The 23641-nt window shown below is 39.1% G+C and overlaps 1 protein-coding gene across 1 annotated transcript in view; it reads left to right on the forward strand.

Annotated features, from left to right (window-relative positions):
* The window catches only part of CACNA2D3 (calcium voltage-gated channel auxiliary subunit alpha2delta 3), a 457404-nt gene that overhangs the window by 406926 nt on the left and 26837 nt on the right, over positions 1-23641 (forward strand). Inside the window, exons 27-31 of the mRNA XM_054215897.1 lie at positions 2657-2718; positions 3668-3712; positions 9754-9816; positions 13408-13478; positions 22440-22515. Coding sequence (XP_054071872.1) covers positions 2657-2718; positions 3668-3712; positions 9754-9816; positions 13408-13478; positions 22440-22515 — 317 coding nt within the window. The remainder of the gene's footprint in view (positions 1-2656; positions 2719-3667; positions 3713-9753; positions 9817-13407; positions 13479-22439; positions 22516-23641) is intronic.

Below are 23641 nucleotides of genomic sequence, written 5' to 3' on the forward strand. Positions count from 1 at the left end.
TGTGTGAACTCTGGTATTCGTCTGCTTTATGCGTCATTTTCCGAGCAGTAAAATAAGAATCTTAAGGTTTAACCACATTTAGTGAGTATTTTGAGATTCTTTATTGAGAGGTACTTTATAGGAAGTATAGGTGGTTGAAGTCGTTAGTGCTTATGAATGAGTCAGGAACAGAATTCCTAAGGCAAGTCCAGCGATGGAGACAAGCATGTTGGGGGGTTTACAGAAATAGTTAAACAGATTAGGAACCTGCTTTGTTACGGAACCACAGAAATTAGTAGGAGTTTACTCTGCATAAACACTTCTGAAAATCTGCTTCTTTAAGAAGGTAAACACTTTGAAAATACTTTTTTTTCAGGAACTCAGCCATTTAAAACAGAAGATGCCATTATAAACTCACTTGGGGAAAGATGCAGCTCTATGGGATATATATCTTAATTCTTTCTTGCTCAGAAACCTTATTCATTCTGTATCTTTTGGAAAACAAGTCTGATCCTCCGTGATCAGAAAGCTAGTGTTTCCACCCGAAGTCTGCTTTCTTTGTTGGTTGGAGTCTTAGATTATTAGAGTCAAATCTAGGCCTTGATTCAGCAGGTACCTACTTATCTGTGTCTCTAATGTTGATCGTGTGGCTTTATTCACGGAATTCAACAGGAACATTCACATGCAAAAAACAAGGCATAAACTTTGCTTGCTGAAATCAAGACGACTTTTACTGATATAAATGGTTTTACATTAATTCTTACGTCATTAAATAGATCAGTACAAATGTCATATGAGACTGATGTTTCAAATGCTGACAGAGGATCCGGAAAAGTTGTGAAAAGTTCCTGAAAATGTGTGTGTTTTGCCTCAGTTTCAGAAAAAGGAGTTAAAACGTGTAGGTCACCTGCGTGCTAGGAATGAACCTAAAGGCAAAGAACAGATGAAGAAAACATGTGCTGCACGGCTGTCAGATAGCATCTTCTCATTGACCGTAAAATAAATTACTAGATAATAAAATGTAGCTGGAGAGAGTTTCCTCTGGAGTTTATTCAAAAGGAGAAATGGATTTATCTACTTACACTCTTAAGCAAAAATGTCCATGAGTTACAGATAGCAGAAAACTATTTATAACCTGCTTATAATAAGAGAATTCCTTATGTAATTTCACATGCCATTGTATCAGTTCATTACAGATTTAATTTCACATACTTTTCCCTATCTGCTAGCACTAAATAAAATCTATTCATGACAGCAGCATGCGTACATCTGCAAAAGCAAGTACAAATAATCTAAATGTAAATATGTTTTTAAATGATCCCTGATGTGGATTCTAGAGGAAGAATGAAAAAATTACATTTTCTTCAATTTTCCAAAACAACTAGATTTTTTTTTAAGTTTTTGCTTATTTTTAAACAAAACATGGTAGCAATAAATTTGCTAGAAGTTAGGTCTTCAGACCTTCAAGACTTTAAAAAGTGTAGCTGTTGTGAAGAAATGGTATACTAAGGTTATAGATCAGTCATTAGGGCCGAGTTCACTCATTTTACTCTAGCAGTTTCGTATCCTCTAAGCTGACAAGGAGCTGTAGGGCACTGAACTAGAACCCGTTGATAAACTGTGCTGAGCAGCTGGCATAGCACCTGGTACGGGGCCAGCCCTGAAACGCGTTTGCAGACAAGCCCAGCACAAGGCGTGCTCTGAGCGAGCGCCAGCGGGAAAGATCCAGGGATGCGGCAATAGCTGGTAAGAACAATCGAAGCAGATGTCTTTAGGCCTTCTCTCCCTGCTTTCCTGCCGTATTCTTCATCATATTAACTTCTTGTAAGTAAGAGGAAGTTAATTCAGAAATTTCCAGCAGAGGTGGGTGGATGTGTTCTCGTTCTCTTAGTACAGGCAGGTGAAACCAGAAGAATCGAGTGCCTCGGGAGCTTATGAAAACCACGGTGTTTCTGTTGAATGACGAGAGAATGCAATGTAGTACTAGTGCTGATACGAACCTCAGACTAGAGCGGAAGAAAGGTTTACTGATATTAGAAAAAACATAATCCCACCCGAGGTATTGAGAAATATATTGTTTAAACCAGTGGTATCTTCATGAGTCATTCTGAAAAAAGAACCACCTTTTTTTGAAATTTGAAAACCAGCGATGTCTGTCAAATACTTTCATTTGACATAATTTCACATAATGCTCTTGATTTCGTTTTTTTAAAGATGTTTTTAATGTTTGAAATAAGCTTCTTGTGTTCCATTGATAATTAAGGGATTAAATGACTGAATAAAAGATGTTGGCTTGAAACGTTAACCAACATTTTCATATAGTTCCTGCACAAATCAAATATATTGCTATCAATAAAATACACGTTTGAGATAGATGCGAACATAAATATGTTCAGTTTGTGGGGTTTTATGTTAATTGTGGAGACCTCTGCTATTTGAATGACATTTGCCTTGTGTATTCTTCAGATTATATTAGCAACATCTTCATGTTTAACCAAACTGTAAATGATTTAAGATGTGACTGTGTAATCTCTTCAATTTAATTTAATTACTTGTGGTTTTGCATTTTTGGGCTTACTTTCCCTTTTTATTTTAGGACTGTTTTTCCTTCTGCTTAATTTTAAACAATCATTTTGAAGGAATTATAACACACTGTTTTTATCTGTGTGTTTCCCAGCTGTAGGTATCCAGATGAAACTTGAATTTTTCCAGCGGAAGTTTTGGACTGCAAGCAGACAGGTACATTTTAAATTGAAATTTTCTTTGTCATTGAATCCACAACAGCTTTCTAAGTTTTCAGATAATGATCTGCAGGTTTTTATGTCACAAACAAAACTATTGTACAGAGACAACGTGGTTGAAATGTGTAATGGCTAGTTCTTCTGGTTTACATTCTAGTTCATCATCACCAAAAAGAGAATTCAGTGGTCAAAACCAGTTGCTTCATCCCATATTTACGGAAGCAAGTAGATTATGAATTTTAGGCCCCGATACGTAGGGAGTTACTTCGTTGGCCTGACACACGTTAATTTTCTCCCTCAGAAAAAGGGGAAACAGCTAACTGAACTATGGAATTTACCCATTTTCAGTGATAGCAGAATTGCGCCTCCTCACTTACTCTAGGAACTGATCTTCTAACATTCAGTAACTGAAGTATCACACAGATTAATTAACTAAACTAGATTACTAAATCATACTTGGCATTCATGGTCTTCAATAAACTATACCAAAGATATTCAGGATATAGGATTTGTACTTACTGAAGAGGATAATCATCACTTTCTAAAGATTAGGAGGTGCCATCCTTATTTTGAGACGAGATTGGAACTGTGCTCTTTCAGGGAATAACCCCTAAAACGCAGGTCCTGCCCCACCCCTTTTTGAAAGTCCTGTGTTCTTGTCTACGAATGGTCCCAAAGCCTCTAACACATGGGGGAGAGGATGGTGTTTAAAAGAGCTGAATCGTTACAGTGTGAATGCACCCTTTCTCTGAAGAGAGGAACGCGACAGGGTTGGTGAACACATTTAAAACTGTTCCAGTCTTTTTTAGAACAATCGCTGTCAGATAAAAAAGCAATCAATATCAACTTCTTTATAAGTGTGCTCATACTGATTTTTAATATGTCCTATTTTGTAATCGTCAAACTCGAAATTACAATGTTTTATTGATTTTTGATATCGTCTCTAGTGTGCGTCTCTCGATGGCAGATGTGCTATAAGTTGTGATGATGACGTAAGTAACAGATTATTTTTTTTACCATTTTTGTCTCTACTGCAGTAGAACATAAAGTTGATCATAATGTACAGTGAGATGTTCAAAGTAAATCAATCTCCTGGTGTAATTTGGAATCACCTTCTGAATATTATGCTATTTAGATAGTGAGGCTTTTTTTATGACTGCTTACACACACCCGTTTAATTGCAAGGCTGACAGTGGTACCTCAAATATGCATCGTAATAACTTGTGCTTTGTGAATCCAGTTTTGGAAATCATTTGAAGCTGTTCTAAGGCATTTTTTTACTACATTTTAGAAGCTAATCTCTGATGTTCACGCTAGAATGAGACATGAATTCAGAGTTGAATCTATGCAGCACTAACACAGTAATAGCACTTCAGAAATAAAAAAGGAAGTAACTTCAGGCAGTTTGGCTTCGTGAACTCACCACAGTAGCTTTTTATGGAATTTAATTTGGTAGATAAAAATAATATTTTTAATATCTTATGCATAGATTTTACAAAGAATTTCACATTGTACCATATAATATTTTGGTTAAGCAACATCACAGGTTAAATGAATTAAAAAGTGGAAGACAAAGAACAGACTGTATTGATATATGGGGAGGAATTAGGCATACAAGATTCTAGAAAATCAGAGGTGGGTTTGAGATATTGTATCACATATAGTTCTTATCAGTGACTTGGAAGCAAACAAAGCAATTACTGATAACATCCGTGTGTTATCTCTAAGCTGAGTGAACGGTTTGAGGAGATCTGGATCATCTGATAAACTCTGCTTGAAAAAACTATATGAATTAAGTATGAGAAAATGTAAATTCATACATCTGGAAAAAAAACCTGCAGGCTGTATTTGTATGATACTTTTCACATAGTGGCCAGAAGAACTTCTGCAAAACATACATAAAAGGCAAGAGCCTGTTTGGCTCTGTAATTTCTGGTAATGCAATGTTTTTGCAATCCTTTTTTAAGTAGGATAACATTTTTTTATATAGTTTAAAAGTTTTTATCCAGTTTTATTCAGTTTTTTGTACATGCTTAGTTGCTTTCAGGAAAGCTCCTCTCTATGTCACCAAGAGTCAGCAGGCAGTACAGCGCTAGTTTTTACACCTTTTTCAACAAAACATAACGTATGGTACTCAGAGCAAAGCAGCAAGAACTGAGCAGGTGCCCCCGCCATTGCAAACAGAGGGGTTTAACCAGTGCCTTCTCATCTCTTTTTTTCTCTGAAGCCATTTCTTCTCAATATCTTCAAGTTCTCACACGTTTGTGTCCCTACTTTTGACAACAGGAACCCACGTACGTTATTAGCACTTTTCCATAAGTCTTTATTTCCCTTTTCTCTGCTGTCTTTTCTTATCTTTCTTATAGCCTTGCCTTACAGGTTTCTTTCTGAGTGTCCCAGCATTTGGAATAGACTCCCACTTCTTATCTCGGAGGTGCTGCTTCCCATGTGTTAATGTATTTCCAATGAAATCTCCACATCTTCCACCACCTGAACTGCTGCCCTGACTGTGTTCCCGCCTGTGCGCTAGTCGGTTCATCTGGAGCGTGCTCTGTGTTGTGTAGCACTAAGTTTGTTCAGGGCTGTTCCGGGACATAAAAAAATTTAAGAATAATAGTTGCATAAAGTAGTGTGTGAGGTTTCCTGTCGTGCAAGTTAGCAGAGTTGGGCTTTCCTAAGGATAGGTAATTCAAAACTCTAAATCATTGCGCTAAAAACAAGTTCATGGATGTGTTTGAGGAGTGCTTTCTAACATTCACCGTTATTGTACTGGATATTTAGTTGTTTAAGGCACGCAACGTCGTTTTAATTTTTTGGTTACTTTTGTGTAATTTAATTTGTAAAAAGTTTAAGTCATCAGTCCTAGCAATCTCACTTCTGGGATGCCACTACACAACCTCATGCACTGTGACATTGAAGTGCTTTATTGAAAAGCGAGTCCAGGACAGAGGCGCAGTGATAAAATTTTTAAAATACGTGTCTGTGCTCATATGAGATTCAGATCACAAAAACCATTCCGGGAAGAAAGACAGAACTTGAAACATCAGCAGTTATAAGAGTGGAACACTGACTTCTTCAGCATACCAAATCAGCAAAACTTACAGCAAACTATTATTCATCTGCTAGGACCCTGGGATCTAACAGCTGCAGGGTAGTGATAGCGATAAATACTAGAAAATAAAATTTACAGTAAGCCCAAACACAAAGGCCTGATGATCATGCCGTCCTTAGCAATGGAATGGACCACACGAGTCAACATATCTTTTGCATTTCCAGCTCTAACAATTTACAGACTCTTCCATTTAAAGCTTGTATCATTGTAATCATTAAGTAAACTTTTCCAAATATGAAGTAATGAAAAACAAATCAGATTCCACCCAGGTGTGGGCAAAAGTGCTTACTTAGCCCGAATTCCAGGCTGCCATTTGCACATTAACCGATTTTAAGGTGAGCTTACAATGTTTATTACCCCATTCTCCTAAGAGCGATCAGACATCCCTTGAAAAAGAAGGCCTGTAGAACTGTTAGTTACTTAAGTTTCATGGCCTTGCTTTACTGTAGCTTGCTGCAGACTTAACGTGCAACTTTACCTTGAATTGTCTCCAGTGGCTTTAAATATTTTCATCAGTGGGTTTCCAGTCAGAGCCAACCAGCTTGAGAGGGAGAACTGCAGGCAGTCTGGGCAGAGTGCTGTATAAAATCTCCTTGTTTAGCCTAAACCACCATGCTTTGGGGATTAAAACTAGGCAGAGGTGACTTCCTTCATTTGCAGTAACCTTTGCAATAGGGTAGCAATATTACACGTCTAAGACATGCTCCTGCTACAAAGTGTCCAAATACTTCATCAAAACAAGGATGTCATCATGACTGCAAAAATTTGTTTGGTCTGACCTTGCTAAGAGGCAAGTACACGCTGATAAAGATTCCAAGAGTGCAGCCAGAAACAATTCACTCTCCTTTTTTATCGCGTTGGCAGTTAAGAAGAATAGTCGTCTACTTTGCGAAATATTCACGCAGAACTTCTTTTGGTCTTACATCCGCGTGCACAGAAAATGCAAGCGGTCTAAAGTCTTTTCAGCTACTTTCACTCGACACGAGCAGGAGCCATATAAACATATGGAAAAATTTAGTGATAGTGCGAACCTTGGTGATTTAGAGATTCCAGACTTTTTTCTAATGGCAAAATGTACTGTTGATAGGACTCAATCAAATATCACAGCTCTTCCATTGAGTCTGTTAATTTTCACAGATGCCTTTTCTCAACGGCAAGAAAATATCTGCTGAACAGTTATGGTATAAATCAAAGCATTTAAAAGTATTAAGACATGAACGCAAATAGAGTGGCACAATAGTCATATGGAGAATTAGTTGAGTTTGTGTGATACTTTTGATTCTAAATTACAGACATACAATTAATTAGAAATCCTTTTTTTTTCTCCCTTTTTTTTTTTTTTTTAAGAGCTTTGAATTTGCTCGTTTCTTCTTGTTTTCCTGGTGTCTCACATTTTACTTTAATGTTCTGTTTTCTTTCTTCTTCCTTTTTGGTTTCTTAACCCATATTACATTCCATTATTGTTATTATATATTGGAGCTGTGAAAAATACGTAGGGAACTTGAACTTGATCAAAGTTACTGTAATCCAAGCTTGTTCTCAGACCTTAGTCAACATTCTTCCTGTGTTTATGCTGGACTCCATGCCGACTCTATTTTACAAGCTCAGGGACTCTCCACCTACGGAACGTTCCCCTTGAAATCTGAAGTTCGCTGAACTTGAACCTTTAGGCAAACCTGCGCATAGTTCATTTCCAATACCTGTGAAACATTCTGAATTAAACCTCTTCCGTACGGCTCTAGTCTATGCAAATGCCGTTATCCAATGCATTAATCTTGTATCTGAAATCTTCTGTGTGAGATTTGCTAAAGTATTGGACAAGGAAATGCACCTCACTGTCCTTTGTCAGTGCTAAGTTTAATTTGCAAACTGTTTGATTAAGGTAGTGCGGAATGTTGAACGTTATTTATCTTGCTGGCAAGCAGATGAATGAATGGTCCTGAATGAATATTTTTCCCTTGTTAATGTTTCTAAAATGGATTGAAATAGAAACCCTGTTATCTTTACATTCCACTTATTGCGTAATGCCTGTTTTCAATAATAACGCTAAAACATTAGCACCTTTTTAAATTCTGAACGATGCTAGTGAATGACTATGGCTTAGAGATTTGAGACATGGCCACTAATTCTTGAATCAGGGCAGGGTTTTCCCAACGCCGTCTAATCCATAAACTATGAAATTAAGCCTACACTCTTTCTTGCCCAGCATAACTACTTTTATTTATTTTCTATACTGTGGAGAAATATTGCTTCTAAAGCACTATCTTTAGATTAATCTTTCATGCACGAGGACTGCGAATGTGTATCCTCAAAAGAGCTCTGTGTTGATTTAGCTCCTCTCTCAATAAAGTTGGTGGGAGGCTTATGACGGGCTTTGGGGAGAGCAGTGTTCTGGTGTTACAGCCGACTGCTGAAATTCCACCCGTCGCACGCCACTGAGGTTAAGTAGCTGCCTCTTCTGAACGCATTAGCTCTACTCGGTTCTTTGCCAGCATCGTCAGCTTTTCACATTGCATTTGCCAATTTCTGGCCTTCTAGCAAATCAAAGGTTGGAAATGAGTTGTTTCAACTTCTTTTTTGACAGATTTTCTGTCACTGGGGGTGTCTGTAGCTTAGGTTCCTCTCCTAGGATGAATCCCCTGCACTTGCATTAGGGAATGACATTCATTCCAAACCTTTACCCGATTTGGGCTTTTTGCTTTTTTAAAAACTAAGCTTCAAGCCAGCATTTCTTCCAATCTCTCCTCTTCTTCAGCCCCACCAAACAGTGCTACTATGTGGCCAGAGTGAGAATCAGACACATCTAAGCATCTCTTGAAAAATCAGACTGCGTTTTCACCACATCTTGCACAACGGCTCTTGTACGGAACCGCTTTCCTCTCTATAACTGTAGAGAGATTTGCTGGATGTGCAGAGTGTAGCAGAAAGCGTATGTTGTCATATCTCTGTGCAGCCCGTTTGCAGCAGGAAAGGTTTTGAATTAAAACCAAAGCCACGGTGATTCCTATACTGGAAGCCATACTATGTTTTCATTTTTTTTTTACACAAATTTCACATAGAATTCAGGAAACAATGATAAAATGTTTGCTGATTTAGACCAACAATAGAAATATGTTAAAGATTTAACGCTGAGGTAGGTATTTGGCAATACTGAAGAGAAAGTGAGTTGTATCGAGGTTTGAGTTGAACCTTATGTTTAGACTCTGAAGCGCAGTAATTAAAACTTTGCCTGTAGCAAGTAATTCAGTTGAGGTTAAAATAGTGCATGCATGTATGGAGGGAAGCACTGCTTTGGGTTTACCCTGTTTTACACAGTTTATACGTCTGACCTACGAAAAGCTAACAGTCCTAACTCTAAATCCAGTTCCCAATTAAAACCACAGTTTGAAAAGCTTTAGGAGACCTGTGGGGCCTCTTTCACAGAAGTCTTTGGTCCCATCCCCCAATGAACAAATTAAAAAATATTACCTGGTCCCCTGTTGGTCCTCCAGGCTGACACTGTGTTTTCATTAATACATCATTAGGGTAATGACATCGTGCTGATGTTTTTCGCCAAACGCAGGAGAAGCCATCAGGAGTAACAAAGTTCTATGCCTTTGGAAACTTAGTTGTAAGGAAAACTTTTAAGAATGGATTGTAAAAACAATGACCTTGTTCTTTTTATGTTTGCTTATAATTATCTTATATCCTCCCTTTCTGTACACATCTTTGTTTTGTTTTGCATGAATCAAATGCATAAAAATTAAATCGGATAACATCCCGTAAGCTGAGACTGCATTCACTTAGAAGTTATGTGAGCCATTAGAACAACATGAAGTCTTCACCCATTTAGAAGACACTTGGAATTAGGGTAAAGGAAGTAATTAACTTATTGCTGTATCCTAAAATAAAAAAATAATTTTGGAATTTATTATTTTTCAGGCAATCAACTGTTACCTAATAGATAACAATGGATTTATTTTAGTGTCTGAAGACTATAGACAGGTAAGTAATTTTTTTTTTTTCCAATCTTCTCATGTAACACGTTATATAAAGTTACTTGTTGTTTAAATGGGCCACTAAAATGTTAAGGAATCAGTAACATAAAATTAAATAAAATCCTTCACCAAAGAATGTAAGCGGTTTCTCACAGGAGCTCAGTTTCTGTCTCCCATTGGGGCAGGGTCTGCTCTTAAAGCTCATAAATGGTCTCTTAAAGGGCTTTTTTGCCACAGAAGTGTCTGTCTTCCATAGAACATTTTTAGCCCAAGAAAAAAGATTCCCTGTGGCATTTTTGCCACGTGGAAAGGTTGGGGAGGGAGGGAGGGAGGGAGGGAGGACGCTGGGGACACAGAGCTTACACGTTTAAACTTGAGATGACGGCTCTGTAAAATTTCATTAGCTGAGGAGTTTGTGTTGTGAAGTAGATTAGAGTCATTGAAGGATTAAAAATAAGCACTCAGCATCACAACGGGGAGGACAAGGATCATGATTAATGAGAAGATCATTCAAAACTTTAATTTGTTTTGACTTCGTGGAAAAAAATGTTGAAAAATGAATGTATAATTGGTCAGTCCTGGAAACCTTATGAGGAAACCACCACCATTCTCATTAACTTTTGCCTGAAAACTGTGCCAATTGGTGCACCAATTATGCCAGAATTGTCTGAAGTTGAATTTCTTTTATGTGTTGGGATTGTGGATAGGAACATCCGTACTCCTGCTTAGGCCTCAGGTGAATTAAATTTGTTACGACTAGGTTGGTTACTGAGAAACGGCTTTTGGAAGGAGCTCTGGGTGACTTGGAAGAGTGACTGGAGAGGAGATAAAAAACTCTAAGTGAATGGCAAAAAAGAAGCCAAACTGAGTATTTTGATTTTAGATTATAAGCTTGAATTATTGCCACCTCAAATCTGGCACTTCTGAAAGTAAAAAGATACAGGTATTTTTCACATTTGCATAGTGCAAAAGTAATGGCATGTTTCCTTGTGATCCCTTTCTTCCTTGCTCCATTTTGGTGGAGACCTGGGAAAGTCAGTAAGCAAGTAATAAACAAGGGAAATACAACTTTTCTGAAACTGTTATCCTTCCAACATGTACTAGAGCGTTAACTGTTGAGCATGCTCTACTGTGTCATGCAGTAGTCATTCTTCGTGATATTCTTATATGCAAAATTGAGCATCGAAATTTATTATTTTGTTTTACTTTATTAAATGTATTTCTTCCATCCCATGTGAACTAAAAACGTACCATTGCTTAAATATTGACTGCATTACGTTAGAAGCAGGTGTTAAGCCTAAGATGGACAGTAAAGTTGTCTCTATACTTATATAACTCTAGAGTAATATTACAATCACGGAATCACGGAATCTTCAGAGTTGGAAGGGACCTCTAGAGATCATCTAGTCCAACTCCCCTGCTAGAGCAGGATTGCCTAAAGCACATCCCTCAGGGCTGCATCCAGGCGGGTCTTGAAAGTCTCCAGAGAAGGGGACTCCACAACCTCCCTGGGCAGCCTGTTCCAGTGCTCTGTCACCCTCACCGTAAAGAAGTTTTTCCGTGTATTTGAACGGAACTTCCTATGTTCTAGCTTGTGCCCATTGCCCCTTGTCCTGTCGCTGGGAACCATTGAAAAGAGCCTGGCTCCGTCCTCCTTAAACCCACCCTTTAGATACTTGTAAACATTAATCAGGTCCCCCCTCAACCTTCTCTTCTCCAGGCTAAAGAGTCCCAGCTCTTTCAGCCTTTCCTCATAAGGGAGGTGCTCCAGTCCCATAATCATCTTGGTTGCCCTACGCTGGACTCGCTCCAGTAGTTCCCTGTCCCTCTTGAACTGGGGAGCCCAAAACTGGACACAGTACTCCAGTTGTGGCCTCACCAGTGCAGAGTAGAGGGGGAGAATGACCTCCCTCGACCTACTGGCCACAGTCTTCCCTATGCAGCCCAGGATGCCATTGGCCTTCTTGGCGACAAGGGCACACTGCTGGCTCATGGATAATTTCCTGTCTACCAGGACCCCCAGGTCCTTCTCCTCAGAGCTGCTTCCCAGCAATAATTATAATAGTATGTGTTTGTTTATTTATTTTATATGTGTATGTACATATATACTCTATATTTATTGGAGATGGGGAAAGAGGTAGGTGGGATGAAGCATTATCAATTACTCGCCTGTCTGGGTTGCTTCAGCACTGTTTTGCTATGGACTTTCCAAAAATTACCTGCACTACTCTAGGAATCTTGTTCAGGGGCAGTGTAATTCTTCATCTGAATTACTACTAAATCCTAATGTATTAAAAAATAATGATAATCTAGATGTTCCTGCTTTGGAGGAGAACTCGCATTTACAAATGGAGTTTTTGTGGAGAGAACTGTCACTGAAATGTCTCTATGAGAACGAAACACAACTTGATAAATCGGGTTTATTACTATCTAAGGTTATACTAGTCATTTATGGTTTGGGCTTTTTGACATTGACTGCCTCTCCGATAGTTAGGCTAATCTTTCCTCATCAGTCAGCTAGGGCTACTGAAGCTAGTATTTTTAGTCATATAAGCTACAAATGTTCCTCTTGTTTCTAGGAGACTTTACACACCCGCATGTTTTGGAAAATGTTCCAAGTTTCCCCTGAGTGAAAAGAAAAAAAGGCAGTACTTGCTTTTTAGGTGGAGGAATGCCTTTTCTTGGCTAGGGCTGTAACTTTTCTGCCTGCGAACTCCCAGGTGCATACTTGAGGTCAGCTAAGTTCCTTGTAATGGAATTGGGGTTTAGTTCATACAAAACCTATGGAATCCGTGCAATTTGAGAGTGTAGTGCCCTTTCCCCCCCATAAATTGAGGGATTTCTCCCTTTAAACAATGCGGAGAACACATCTAATCCCTCCGGGAGTTGAGGCTCTAAAATAAAAAATGTATTCCCAAGCTAGAAAAAGGCTGTACGTGCAAGATTTTCCAGTGTCATATGAATGGCTGCAGATGATGGAGTCACTTCCACACTACATACCAAATTCATAACACGGATGTTTGTTTTCTCAACAGAGATTTATTTTTATTAGTCCACATTTACTGAACAAGGACGAAATGAGTAATTCATCAGGCTGAGTGGTTTTAAGTATGAAATGACTCTGAATGGAGTTAAAATTTACAGGACCGATGAAATGTACTGTTCCAGCTCCTTAAACAGGTCATGCAGGAATTACAAACAATGCTTTTTTATGACTGTTTATGAAATCCTCTCAAAGCCTGTTTATGTATTTTTTGAGTAACATTTTAATCACAAGGGGTTGTGATCAGATTAGTGTGTTTTCTTTGCAAGCTTTGGGTCTGAAAGGCTTTTATTTCTGATATTAGATGTTATATAATGTACCTCAATATATTGTATAAGCCCTCGCATCTGCTCGGGGGTAATAATGTAATCCCTATCACTTGCCATGACTGCGAAGTCCTCTTTGGTTTTTATGTAGCAGTAGTCCTGAAAACCCATCTGTGTGACTGTCAAAGCCACTCTTGTTGGATCCTAGAATATGCCAGTTTAAATTGCGTCCAACGTTGGTTTGCATTTATCCAGACTTCTGGTAACTTCTTGCATTTTTCCCTTGCAGACTGGTTACTTTTTTGGGGAGGTCGAAGGGGCTGTGATGAACAAGTTACTAACAATGGGCTCTTTCAAGAGGTAAGAATTAACTCGAGTTTCTATCTCTTAAAAAATGCTGCAACAACAAAATGAAATAAAACAACCCCGAAGTCATGTAAAAGAAGGCCAAGACTGTCAGTGTGACCGGATTCTCATTATACCCCTTTTCCATATGATTTGAGTGTAACTCGATGCCATGCACGTTGAATGTTAAGAGTATTGGAGACAGCCTACAGTGAGTTTCTTGTTCAAAGAACAGTTTATTTGACTACTAAGCTAAAACTGTGTGCCTTTCCTGTTCCCGCTGTGCTCAAGTGGGAAAGAGATTCGGCCGTATCTACTACGGTACAATTCTAAATGGCTCTAAAGCAGATCATTGATGCAACGTTAAAACATTTTGACCTGTAAAAAGTTGGAGCTTGCTCAAATTAGGCGGTGCAAAGTGCCCTACTGTTAAAGGGAAAGAGTGGTCTGCCAGTAATTAATTTTCATTCACGTGCTAGCTCACCTTGGAACACTGTTGTGACTTGACCTGGTCTTACTATCAAGATGACAATAAAAAGTAATAGTGACTTTATGTGTCATCCTTTGAAATAAATTATGCATCCTGGGGAAGTAAGAAAGAGCTTTTCCCTTTGACCTGTAACTCAACACTGGAATCTTCATGGCTTTCACACAGCCGAAGAACTCTTCCTTACCCCTTTGTCCTCTTACAGCACGACAGAAGTGCAGACTATATGTATTATACTTTTCCCTTTTATTCTCCTATGCATTTCTAGTATAAATGAAAAAGAGCCACATCACTGGTCCCATCAACCACTAAAATTAGTTATTGCATGTGAGGGTGTATACAGAGGCTCCCAAAACAGACGGTTGGTGTGCTTCCTTGGTAAACCAGCTCTCTTACGGGCAGAAAGCTTTCCGTGCCGCGTCCGCACATTATAGCTGAATGCCACGTCCAGTAAATGGCCAACCTGAAATGGAAAGATCTAGCACTCACTGAATCATCCCAAATCCTAGTTTTTGAGGGTGGCGACCCTTTTGTGTTTAGCACGACATTCTTAACGTATGCTGTAAAAGGAAGTGAAGTGATACGTATTTATAGAATGGGTTCTACAATGAGAAGATCTGCTTATACAAGAGATGAAACATTTTATTTAACGCAAACAAAAAGATACAGTCAAAATCAAGGGATAATGCTTTAATTTGTCCCAATTTGTTTTCTCCTGCCTAGCAAAGCAAAAAATTGATTGTTCTGCTGAACAATCAATGGTAGTAGGCACCACCATTGAGAAAACAAAGGCTGCGTGGCTCGAGTATTCCATCTAAACTGCGGTGGGCGCCAATTTGGCGCGGATCATTGGCTTATGATTTTGCTGGTCTTGAGCTCCGAGGGAGTTACAGATAATGAAGCCACTAGCTCGGTGCAACTGAGCTGCATGCTAAAGAAAATGTAAACACGATGAGCCGATTATTAAACACAATAAACTGGCCATTGCCAATCATTTAAAAATGGGAGAGAATCAGAGTGGTGTAATTGCACTAAATGAGCCACCTGCTTTTCCCACTGTACAGCAGATAGCTCTCTGCAGCAACAAAAAAACCCAAACTGTCTTTGAGCTGTGCTAGATGAGGCCTTTAAAATCAATTATTCCAGCAGTATGAAGAAGAAATCCTTGCTGACTCTCCTGAAAAATAGTCAAGATACCGTATTTTGAAGATTACTAATTTGTCTGGGTGGGGTTGTATTTTGCTTTTCCAAATTTTATTTTACATGGAATAAGAACAAAAGAAAAAAAAAAAAAGCACTGAATGGATGCAGTGGCAGAATCTGTTACGAGCGCCATTTCCAGGAGAGCACAACAATATGATTATTGCACGTGTTATACTTGTCATCGCTCTTACCATGCAGACACCACCAGAGAGCGAGCTCTCTTCGTTAGCTTTCATTCTGATAATATCCAGAGCCATCCTTTCTTGCACTGTCATCTTACACAGCGCCCGCCATCCAGCACGTGAGTTACAGAACTTTGCCCGCTTTGATCCAGTCTTGCTCCTTTTTTGTTCAGTTTGGAAGGTTCTGTTGTGTCTGATCTTCGCTGCAGGAGAGTTTACGAACATCCCCGGTAGCCGCGGGGGTGGGAGCCCGTTCTGCCTTCGCCGCAGTGACCTGGGTGGCAGTGCAGAGAGGTGCCACCACCTCGCTGATCCGTGCCAGCTTTCAGACTCCCTGCCCACAAAAGGAATGAAATAACCCTTTGTGCCTTCGCTCAGCTACCGCTAATTTGGAGGGATATAGAAGTTCTTTTTAGGATTGAGCTGGAAGTGTTAAAGAAAAGGGGGTTGTTTGCTGCTGACTATATTTCTTTTCAACCTGCAGCAGGATGAAATTCAATTTTTGTGTTAGCTGTTTATTTTTTAAACTGAACTTAAATACCTCCTTCCCTCCTTAATTTCTTTAAACTCAGTACTTCTTTTAAATAATGTGTACATATGTATGTATGTATATTTTCTTAGTTTATGGGTTTTATATTTAGGGAGAAAAATTATATCAGTGCCTCCACAGCAACGTGACATGTTCTGTGATTTCATTTAGCAAAATGATGTTTATCTTCTACCCTAAATATTGCATGAAGTTAAATAATTTAAATATAATTTAAATTCATTATTAAATAAATTAGGATGTGCTTATGGAAAAGTATCTGCTTCACATAACTTAGAAAAAAGTTTCTTTATAATTTCCTCAGTGCTTTTTTCCACAAACAGTGGAAAAAATAGATTCAACTGCTCAAAGCATGAAAATCTAAATAAACCACATGAACGTCAGAAAAATCAAGGGCTATAGGAGGAATGAGATCCCCGAAGAAATGAACTTAATAAATCTATAAGAGAAAATTAAATATCTCTTGACTTCAAAACACTTTAGTCCTTTGCAGTAGGAGGAACGCTGAGCGATTCTGTGAGACAGATCTGGAAGCGGCATCGTTTCCTCTCACCACCAGGCATCCTCTTGGCCTCCGAAGAGGAATCTATGCTTTGGTATTTCACCGTGCTGTCAGAAGATGTGACTGAGATGGTGCACCCCTGAATTCCAGCCTTCCCAGATGCTGAGGCTCACTTTAATAAGTTCTTGTTGCTTTGAGAGCAGCTCTTTGTTCCTCGCTTTTTCCTGCTCTGCTCCTTTGTCTTTACTGACGTGCTTCCTAGTGAATAGTGCGTCTTCCCTGGGCCCTTACGGCACAGTACAGCCCAGACCCTTCACCTGTGTCTCCAAACGCATGCACATAGAGGCAGGCTTTCATCTCTCTGCCGTGATTTGCTTCATAAGCAAAAACTAGCAAGTGTTTTGCCTCCAGGTTATAAGATTATAAAAAAAAATTCATAACTCTTTACTAAGCTACTGGCAAAGAGCAGAACACTCCCAAAGCCAAATCATGAAAACAGCAACTCGTTGCTTCCCAACAGGACTCTAATTTCCACCGAGGCAGCGCACCCTCCAAATGAAGGCTATTTTTCTGTTTAGTTTAGGCCATTCTTTCTTATTTAAGCATTCATTTTAATAAAATATTCTTGAATTTTTGGTGATGGTGTTAAATCAATTTGACCTTCTGTTACTTTGGCAGTGTTTCTGGAGGTAGATGTATACTTTGGAGATCAGTGGGGGACTGAAGGAGCAATTCAAACTGGAGTTAGTGGATTTGGTATTAGACAAACGCAGCTGTGATTATAGCAGTTCTGCAAAGTAGCAGTTCTTATCAAGGTAGGAAAATGAGCAGGTTATTTCCAATCATTATCTTCTGTATTAGCTGTCATGCCCACTGCAGAGCAGGTATGAGGCCTGCACCCTTAATCTTCGATTTCTAAATGAATTATACGTAATTGTACTGCCCTGAAGGATGGCTCCATTTTCATCATCGAAATGGCTGTCCGAAAGCCAACAATATAGCAGAGTGTCTAGTACAGGTTTACAAGTAGGTACAAAAGAACCAAATGATACCTGTCACTTCCCTCTCGTCATTACCAACAAGAGCAGCTCCGCTCTGATATTTTATTTTATTTTTTCATTTATCAGATGCGCATCTGGTACCTGTGCTCTGAAACTCCCACACTGCTGTGTGGTATGTCTTCTGCTCACGCTTTGTCCATGTGACATCTAAAATTAATGTCTTAAAACTGCGTTTGGGCATCGCTAGAGTTTATAGCTCTGTAAATGTTACCATTCATGTAATGCAGTGTATTAGTATATGGGAATTGTTTTACCCACTTCAGGAAGAAACCCCGGCATGGGTGCCATATAAATGAGTTCTCATTCTGTGCGCTGGAAATACAGGTTGAGTTGTAGTTTTTATCCGTGTTGTGCTCTGGAGCACCTTTGCAGCTGGGGACAGCTGAACAATAAAGGGAAAGATATGTGATGACAAGTTTGTTTTGTCAGGATGCTGTAATTTGTTTTTATGCTTTTCATTGATGTTCTCGGTGGTGAAGGGTGTTAATCTGACAGTTTCTGGCCACTAATAATCTGTCTGTCAATGGAGGCGGGAGAGAGAGAGCAGCAACAGTACGGGATGTCTTACGGTGTCCTGCTGCCTCCCCACGAGGACCCTCTCTAGGCTTTAGAAACCAGTGTACTCTCCGTACCGTTCAACGCTGTGTATCCTCCCCCTCCTTGCGAGAATGCCAGACAGGCTGCAGACCCTGCGTCTGAGTTAGCGGACGTCTTTCCTCCACAAGTGAGCTCTAGTTACTAATAATTTTGCCGTAGACGACTGAGTAAAGCATAGTGTCAGCAGGTAGGGCATCCCGTATTATTGGCTTCCTTCGCTTGATTCTTTGGAGCACTTCTTCCTTGTTTGTTTGGGGGTTTTGTTGTTGTTGTTGTTTTGTTGTTTTATTTTGTTTTGTTTGGGGTTTTTATTGTTTGTGATTTTTTTTTTAATGGAATTGACATTTACTTTGCTGGTAAGAAGCTTATTATTCCTACACATTATATGAAAATCCCCAAATCTTGAACTGGTGGCAAAACATTTGAAATTCTATGCGTTGAAGACCTTTCAGCTGTTACAATTGCCCGTGAGGGTATTTTGCACTACCAAGAAGAAATCCATAGTTGTGCTGAAAATCTAGCTGAAAGCAATAGAGTGTATCTGCTAATATAGCCTGTGCTGCTGGTAGGTCTTAGAAGTTTAATTTTCTTGAGCCAGATTCATACTCAATTGTAACTACATTGCAGAGTACAAGACTGGAATTTACTGTATCAGGAAATTGACAATAAAAAGGTTTTTACTCAAGTGTATTTGGCCCCTGAAGTTATATTCAATGGAGGTGCACATTCAGGTTTTGGTAAGTTATTTTCCATTAGTTAAAGAGGGTTGTACGTAGTCCGCGTCTGTTCTATGAGTGATGTAGAAAACAATTGCTCTGTGGACTTGAGTGTGCAGGGGTGGAAATAGGGGCAGCTGTGGCAGTTCAGAGCACGGCGATGTCGGCAAGTCTGAAGGACGGCATCCGCAGCAGCAGCAGAGCGCTCCTGTGACGTGCTGATGCCTGGACTTGGGCACCTGGATGGACTTCAAACGGGATGGTGGGGAGCGGGCAGTTGTGTTCACTAACCATAGTCAGCTGAACGGGATACGGTTAGCTGCAAACAGTTATCTAAAACTGTAACACAATAACTTCAAAAAGGGGCAATCTGGAAGCCTTTCTTTCTGCACCAGTGAGTTAACTCTGAGTGAGAAGAAAGCTTATTCTCTACATCTTAGAAAGACATTAGCAATAAAATAACACTCTGTAAACGACACCTGAGCACAGAAGCACCACGGTGTCTTATGCCGCTGTTTTGACTACAAATACTGTAGTCCCCATTATAAAGAATAGGGCTGGAAGACTTTTAACTTCCTATTACCTTTACAAGAATAAAAACAGAACAAAACTGGATTTGAATTGGTGAATGCCTCGGAACCCGATGATAATGAGCTTATAGTGACAGATTTTCCAGAATTTATTCAGTATGTTGCAGTGTTCAGATTTCAACATGGTTATGGGCTTTATTCACCGATCTTTGACGTGTAAGGCAAAATCCCTATTTGTTTTTAGTGCGGAAGAATCAGGTCTTTTAAGATCATTTGGCAATAATGTTTTGCTGGCATATTTTGCACGTCGTGTTATAGTTGTTTGAATCATCTTTAGGAGCTTTCAGATAGGTGTTGAACCTGCCCACTTGGAAAGTTACTGGGATGGGAATACATCGTTCAAGAAACAGAACTCATTCCCGGCTTTGGTTAAGAAATCTCTGTCTGCTGTGTACCTTTCTAAGGATTTGCTGTTTTTTAATTTTTTTTTTTTCTTTTTAACCTGGGTACATTACCTGTTTTCTACTTTGTTCCTGGACCAGAATCTTCACACTGGAAACACGTTAAAATGTATTTACTAAAACTAAACTCATTGTAATATCATGCACAGCTGATATTCAGGCATTTCCAAACAATTTTGCAGTGTTCCACAATGATCTTGAGGTTGTTTATTACAACTCTTCCCCTCTGCCTTTACTCTAAAGCTTAGAATTTCTTTCCCTGTTAAAGGGAAAGTTTTTTAACTACGTACATGTATCACTTTTGTTCCTCTTGCTCATAATACAATCTTAGCTTGTGTATACTCCCTCCAGTACAACAGACAATCTACAAAAAATATAATCTAGCATGTCGGGGCGTAATACTAATTATATTTCTGGTTATTTGTGTGCGTACGTATTTGAATCTTTTAATGACTTTTTACCTTTGAACATTTAAAGAAACTATTGCATCTATTACAATGTAATAATTACATAAGACATATAATCCAAGTACAAATATTGAGGAGGGCAAAGGCTTTTTCCAATATTTAAATTGGAGTTCAAATTATAACAGATGTTCCACATGACGCTCTATAATAGTATTTGATTAACACTTCTTAGCAGCAGAACGTAGTCCGCAGATTGACCGAGCAGTTCTGGTGTGTGAAGGTGAAAGCTGAGAAATCGATTACGCTTCCGAACACCAAACACGGTCACCAAACTTATTCTATTGAAACACTGTTTATAAAGAATAAAGACAAGACTGAATGCTATTCTACTTGTAACACTAGGTTTCGAATGAAGCAGGATGGGACCATTTCATCCATATAGAATTCCTTGACTACTCTGCAGAGAGCACATGAACATCTGAAAGCTGCCCTTGTCTGTGCACGTATCACTTGCCACCATCGCTAGGGGGTCCAAGGGGACATGCAAGACGGTCCTTGGATCTAGGGCAATAAAATAGTCAAGCCAACCAAGCCTGGAAAGGCTGAGCTGTAGAGATTACCTTACAGGGGCTGGATTCTGGCCACGGTTAAAGGGGGGAAAAATAAAGGAAAACAAAAAAGGAGCTAGGGAAAGTGGTGTATTACTGCATGCCATACAGGCAGCACAGCTTACACCATGTACTGCTCTGTTTGTCTTGGCAGATCTGTGTGCGCGGATCTGGCTGTGGGCGTGATTCTGCCAAAGATGGTCAGTGTTCACCTTACACCCATGTTTAGGTCTCTAGTTATGCGTTTGTCTACCATGTGCCTCTCTCTGCCGGTCCACAAAACAATGGCTTCCTAGCCATTTCTATTCTGAACATAAGATAAAATTAATCATGTGAGCAATATGACCATGTACCGAATGTTTAGTTGAAGCTGCGAGATCCATTATGTTAGATATTTTGCCTGTAAGCCAAAAAATAACATATAGGCATAATAAAGAAGCTTTTAGTGATGGTTGCTGTCACAAAATTAGATCAGAAAAATTATGTGCAGTTTCTACCACAATGGATTACAACATTTTATTGGTACAGGTTGCAAGGTTTCATGGCATGCAGTGCAGAATGCCTCATGGTGATGCTGAATGCATTTCATGACCTGTTTTTGGCAGCTTCTGGGACATCTTTTCCGTAGCCGAATTTGTGTGCTCTCCCTTCCTCTTCACTTAGAAGCAAGGCACACATTGCAAAACATTGGCGTCCCATCTCATACATCTATGAACCATCTATGTCCAGTTGTGTTCCCTTGTCCCTCTGATGATGCAACAGTCAAATGGATATGTTCAAATAGTATGAGTAACTTTTATATATTTACGCTTGTTGCAACTTATCAGCTAAAGATTCTTTACATCTGCCGTAGATGTTAAATGCTTTTTATGTGGATGGATATAGTTAATTAATTGTTCTATGGACAGACAGATTTAGAGAAATAATCACAATTCCATGCACTGAGTTCTGGATTTTACATTTAGATCTCTGAGGTGTATCAATGGTGTGTAAAATCACAAGCAGAAAGAAATGTCCGTTTACTATGCATCTGAGGAGGCTTCTAGCATATGTTTATTAGAGCAGGTACCTGACATGGAGTATTTTGCTCTCATGAAAAGAAGCAAAAGTAGACCCATCCTGCTTCAATTATCTGTACTGTCAATGCGTTGAAATCCTCTCTCTTCTTGGGAAGTAACACCGTGTTTTTGCAAACCAGTTGTGCACTGAGATGCTGGAACTGTAGAAGTGTCTTTCTGCTTTTACTGGAGTTGGAGAGTCGTCTGTTGTGAGAAGCCCCTCAGATGCATAGGCTTTTTCACCTTCTGGGGCTAAATGTGCTGATCTCAGTCCAGAACCAATTGTTAAGCATCGTGTTGAATGTGTCTTCTCCTCCTCCCTGCATTGGTTATATCATCGTGTGTCACGCTGTATGTGTATCTTCCCTGTTTTCTCCCGGTTATGCTTTTGCTTTGTTCTGGAGTCTGATAAAATCTTTCCAAAGTTTTCATAGTGTTTCTTACCTTTATTCTCCTTTGTGTAACCTGTATTTTAATGATCGCTTTCCCTCTTTTCCCTGCTGCCGTTACAATTTTTATTTTCCTGTCTACTTTGTGGGCAGCCTGTTGCATATCATCATTTGTGTTTCACTGTTTTTTCTTCTTTTAGTCAAGCAGTTTTCTGTTCTTCTCTGTAGAATTACACTTTATGACTACCAGGCCATGTGTAGAACAAACAAAGAGAGTAGCGACAGTGCCCATAGCTTACTGGACGTAAGTATAGTAAATTTTCTGAGCACCTTTCCATGCAATCATCAAAGAAAATTGTTGCAAATATCTCATCGCCATTGTAAGCCCGTTATTTTGGTTTGGAATGCTTACAGCTCTTGTGTTTATCCTAGTGCATACAGGGAACGCTTCATTATAAACGAATGCAAAGTGTTAAGCATTTTCAAGTTCAAATACCCCTGCACTCATTTTTAACACTGGGCCACCGTTTCTGAGGTAATGTCAGAATGTTCTTTGCACCGTATAAATCCTCCTTCTTATGACTTTGTAAATTTGGCTGTAGATTGTGCTTTGCTTGGGGGACTGGAATCACCGTATGTGAACGCATACACAAATGCAGAAATGCAATGCAAATTAAAAACTGAGATTATTTTTTTTTATATGAAAGGATTGGTTCGTTGTCAAGGCATTCAAGTCAGTGATTTTAACCCATTCTTTTCCTTAGTATTTACAGAAGACGTCTTCTAAGGTTTTTTGCGGTTTCAGCGCATTGAATTGAAGGCCTTGCAATGAGACCTGAGCACAAAGCCCCCCTCCCCAAGGCCTGCTCAGAGTCCAGCTGGGTGGGTCTCGCAAGGGCAGCGCTTCGTTCCTGCTAAATCACATTTCTAGGTTATAAGCCCAAGGGTATTTTATAATCATGTATATGTTTTACTGATTACTATAGTAATCTATCAGAACAGATAAGGTGTTAGATAAAGTATAGATTTTGCATATTAAAAAGGAACCATTTTAACAAATATATGACAGGAACAGCATGAAAAATTCTCATGTAAAGACAGCAGCAAAACACTCTAGCAATTTTACCAGTCTGGAAAAGTTATCTGATAGTATTTTTAAATGCACAGGGATCTACCTAGAAAAAATAAGCCTACGCGTAAACTGTTGGGTAAATATCAAATTTCTGGTAACTTCCAAATATCTATATATAGCTTCTATGATTTGTTTAATAATCATATGCGGTTTTGGGATGTTTTCATTTACATATTTACATGACTGTCTGTTTTTCAAATACCTACAAGTCTGGATTTACTGCACTTATCAGGCTGTTTTCTGCTAAAGCCTAAACCTGAAACAAGACTATCTTGACATTATAATAAGTACCAGACTG

The sequence above is a fragment of the Rissa tridactyla genome, chromosome 10, assembly GCF_028500815.1.
Source record: "Rissa tridactyla isolate bRisTri1 chromosome 10, bRisTri1.patW.cur.20221130, whole genome shotgun sequence".
Lineage (NCBI taxonomy): Eukaryota > Metazoa > Chordata > Aves > Charadriiformes > Laridae > Rissa > Rissa tridactyla.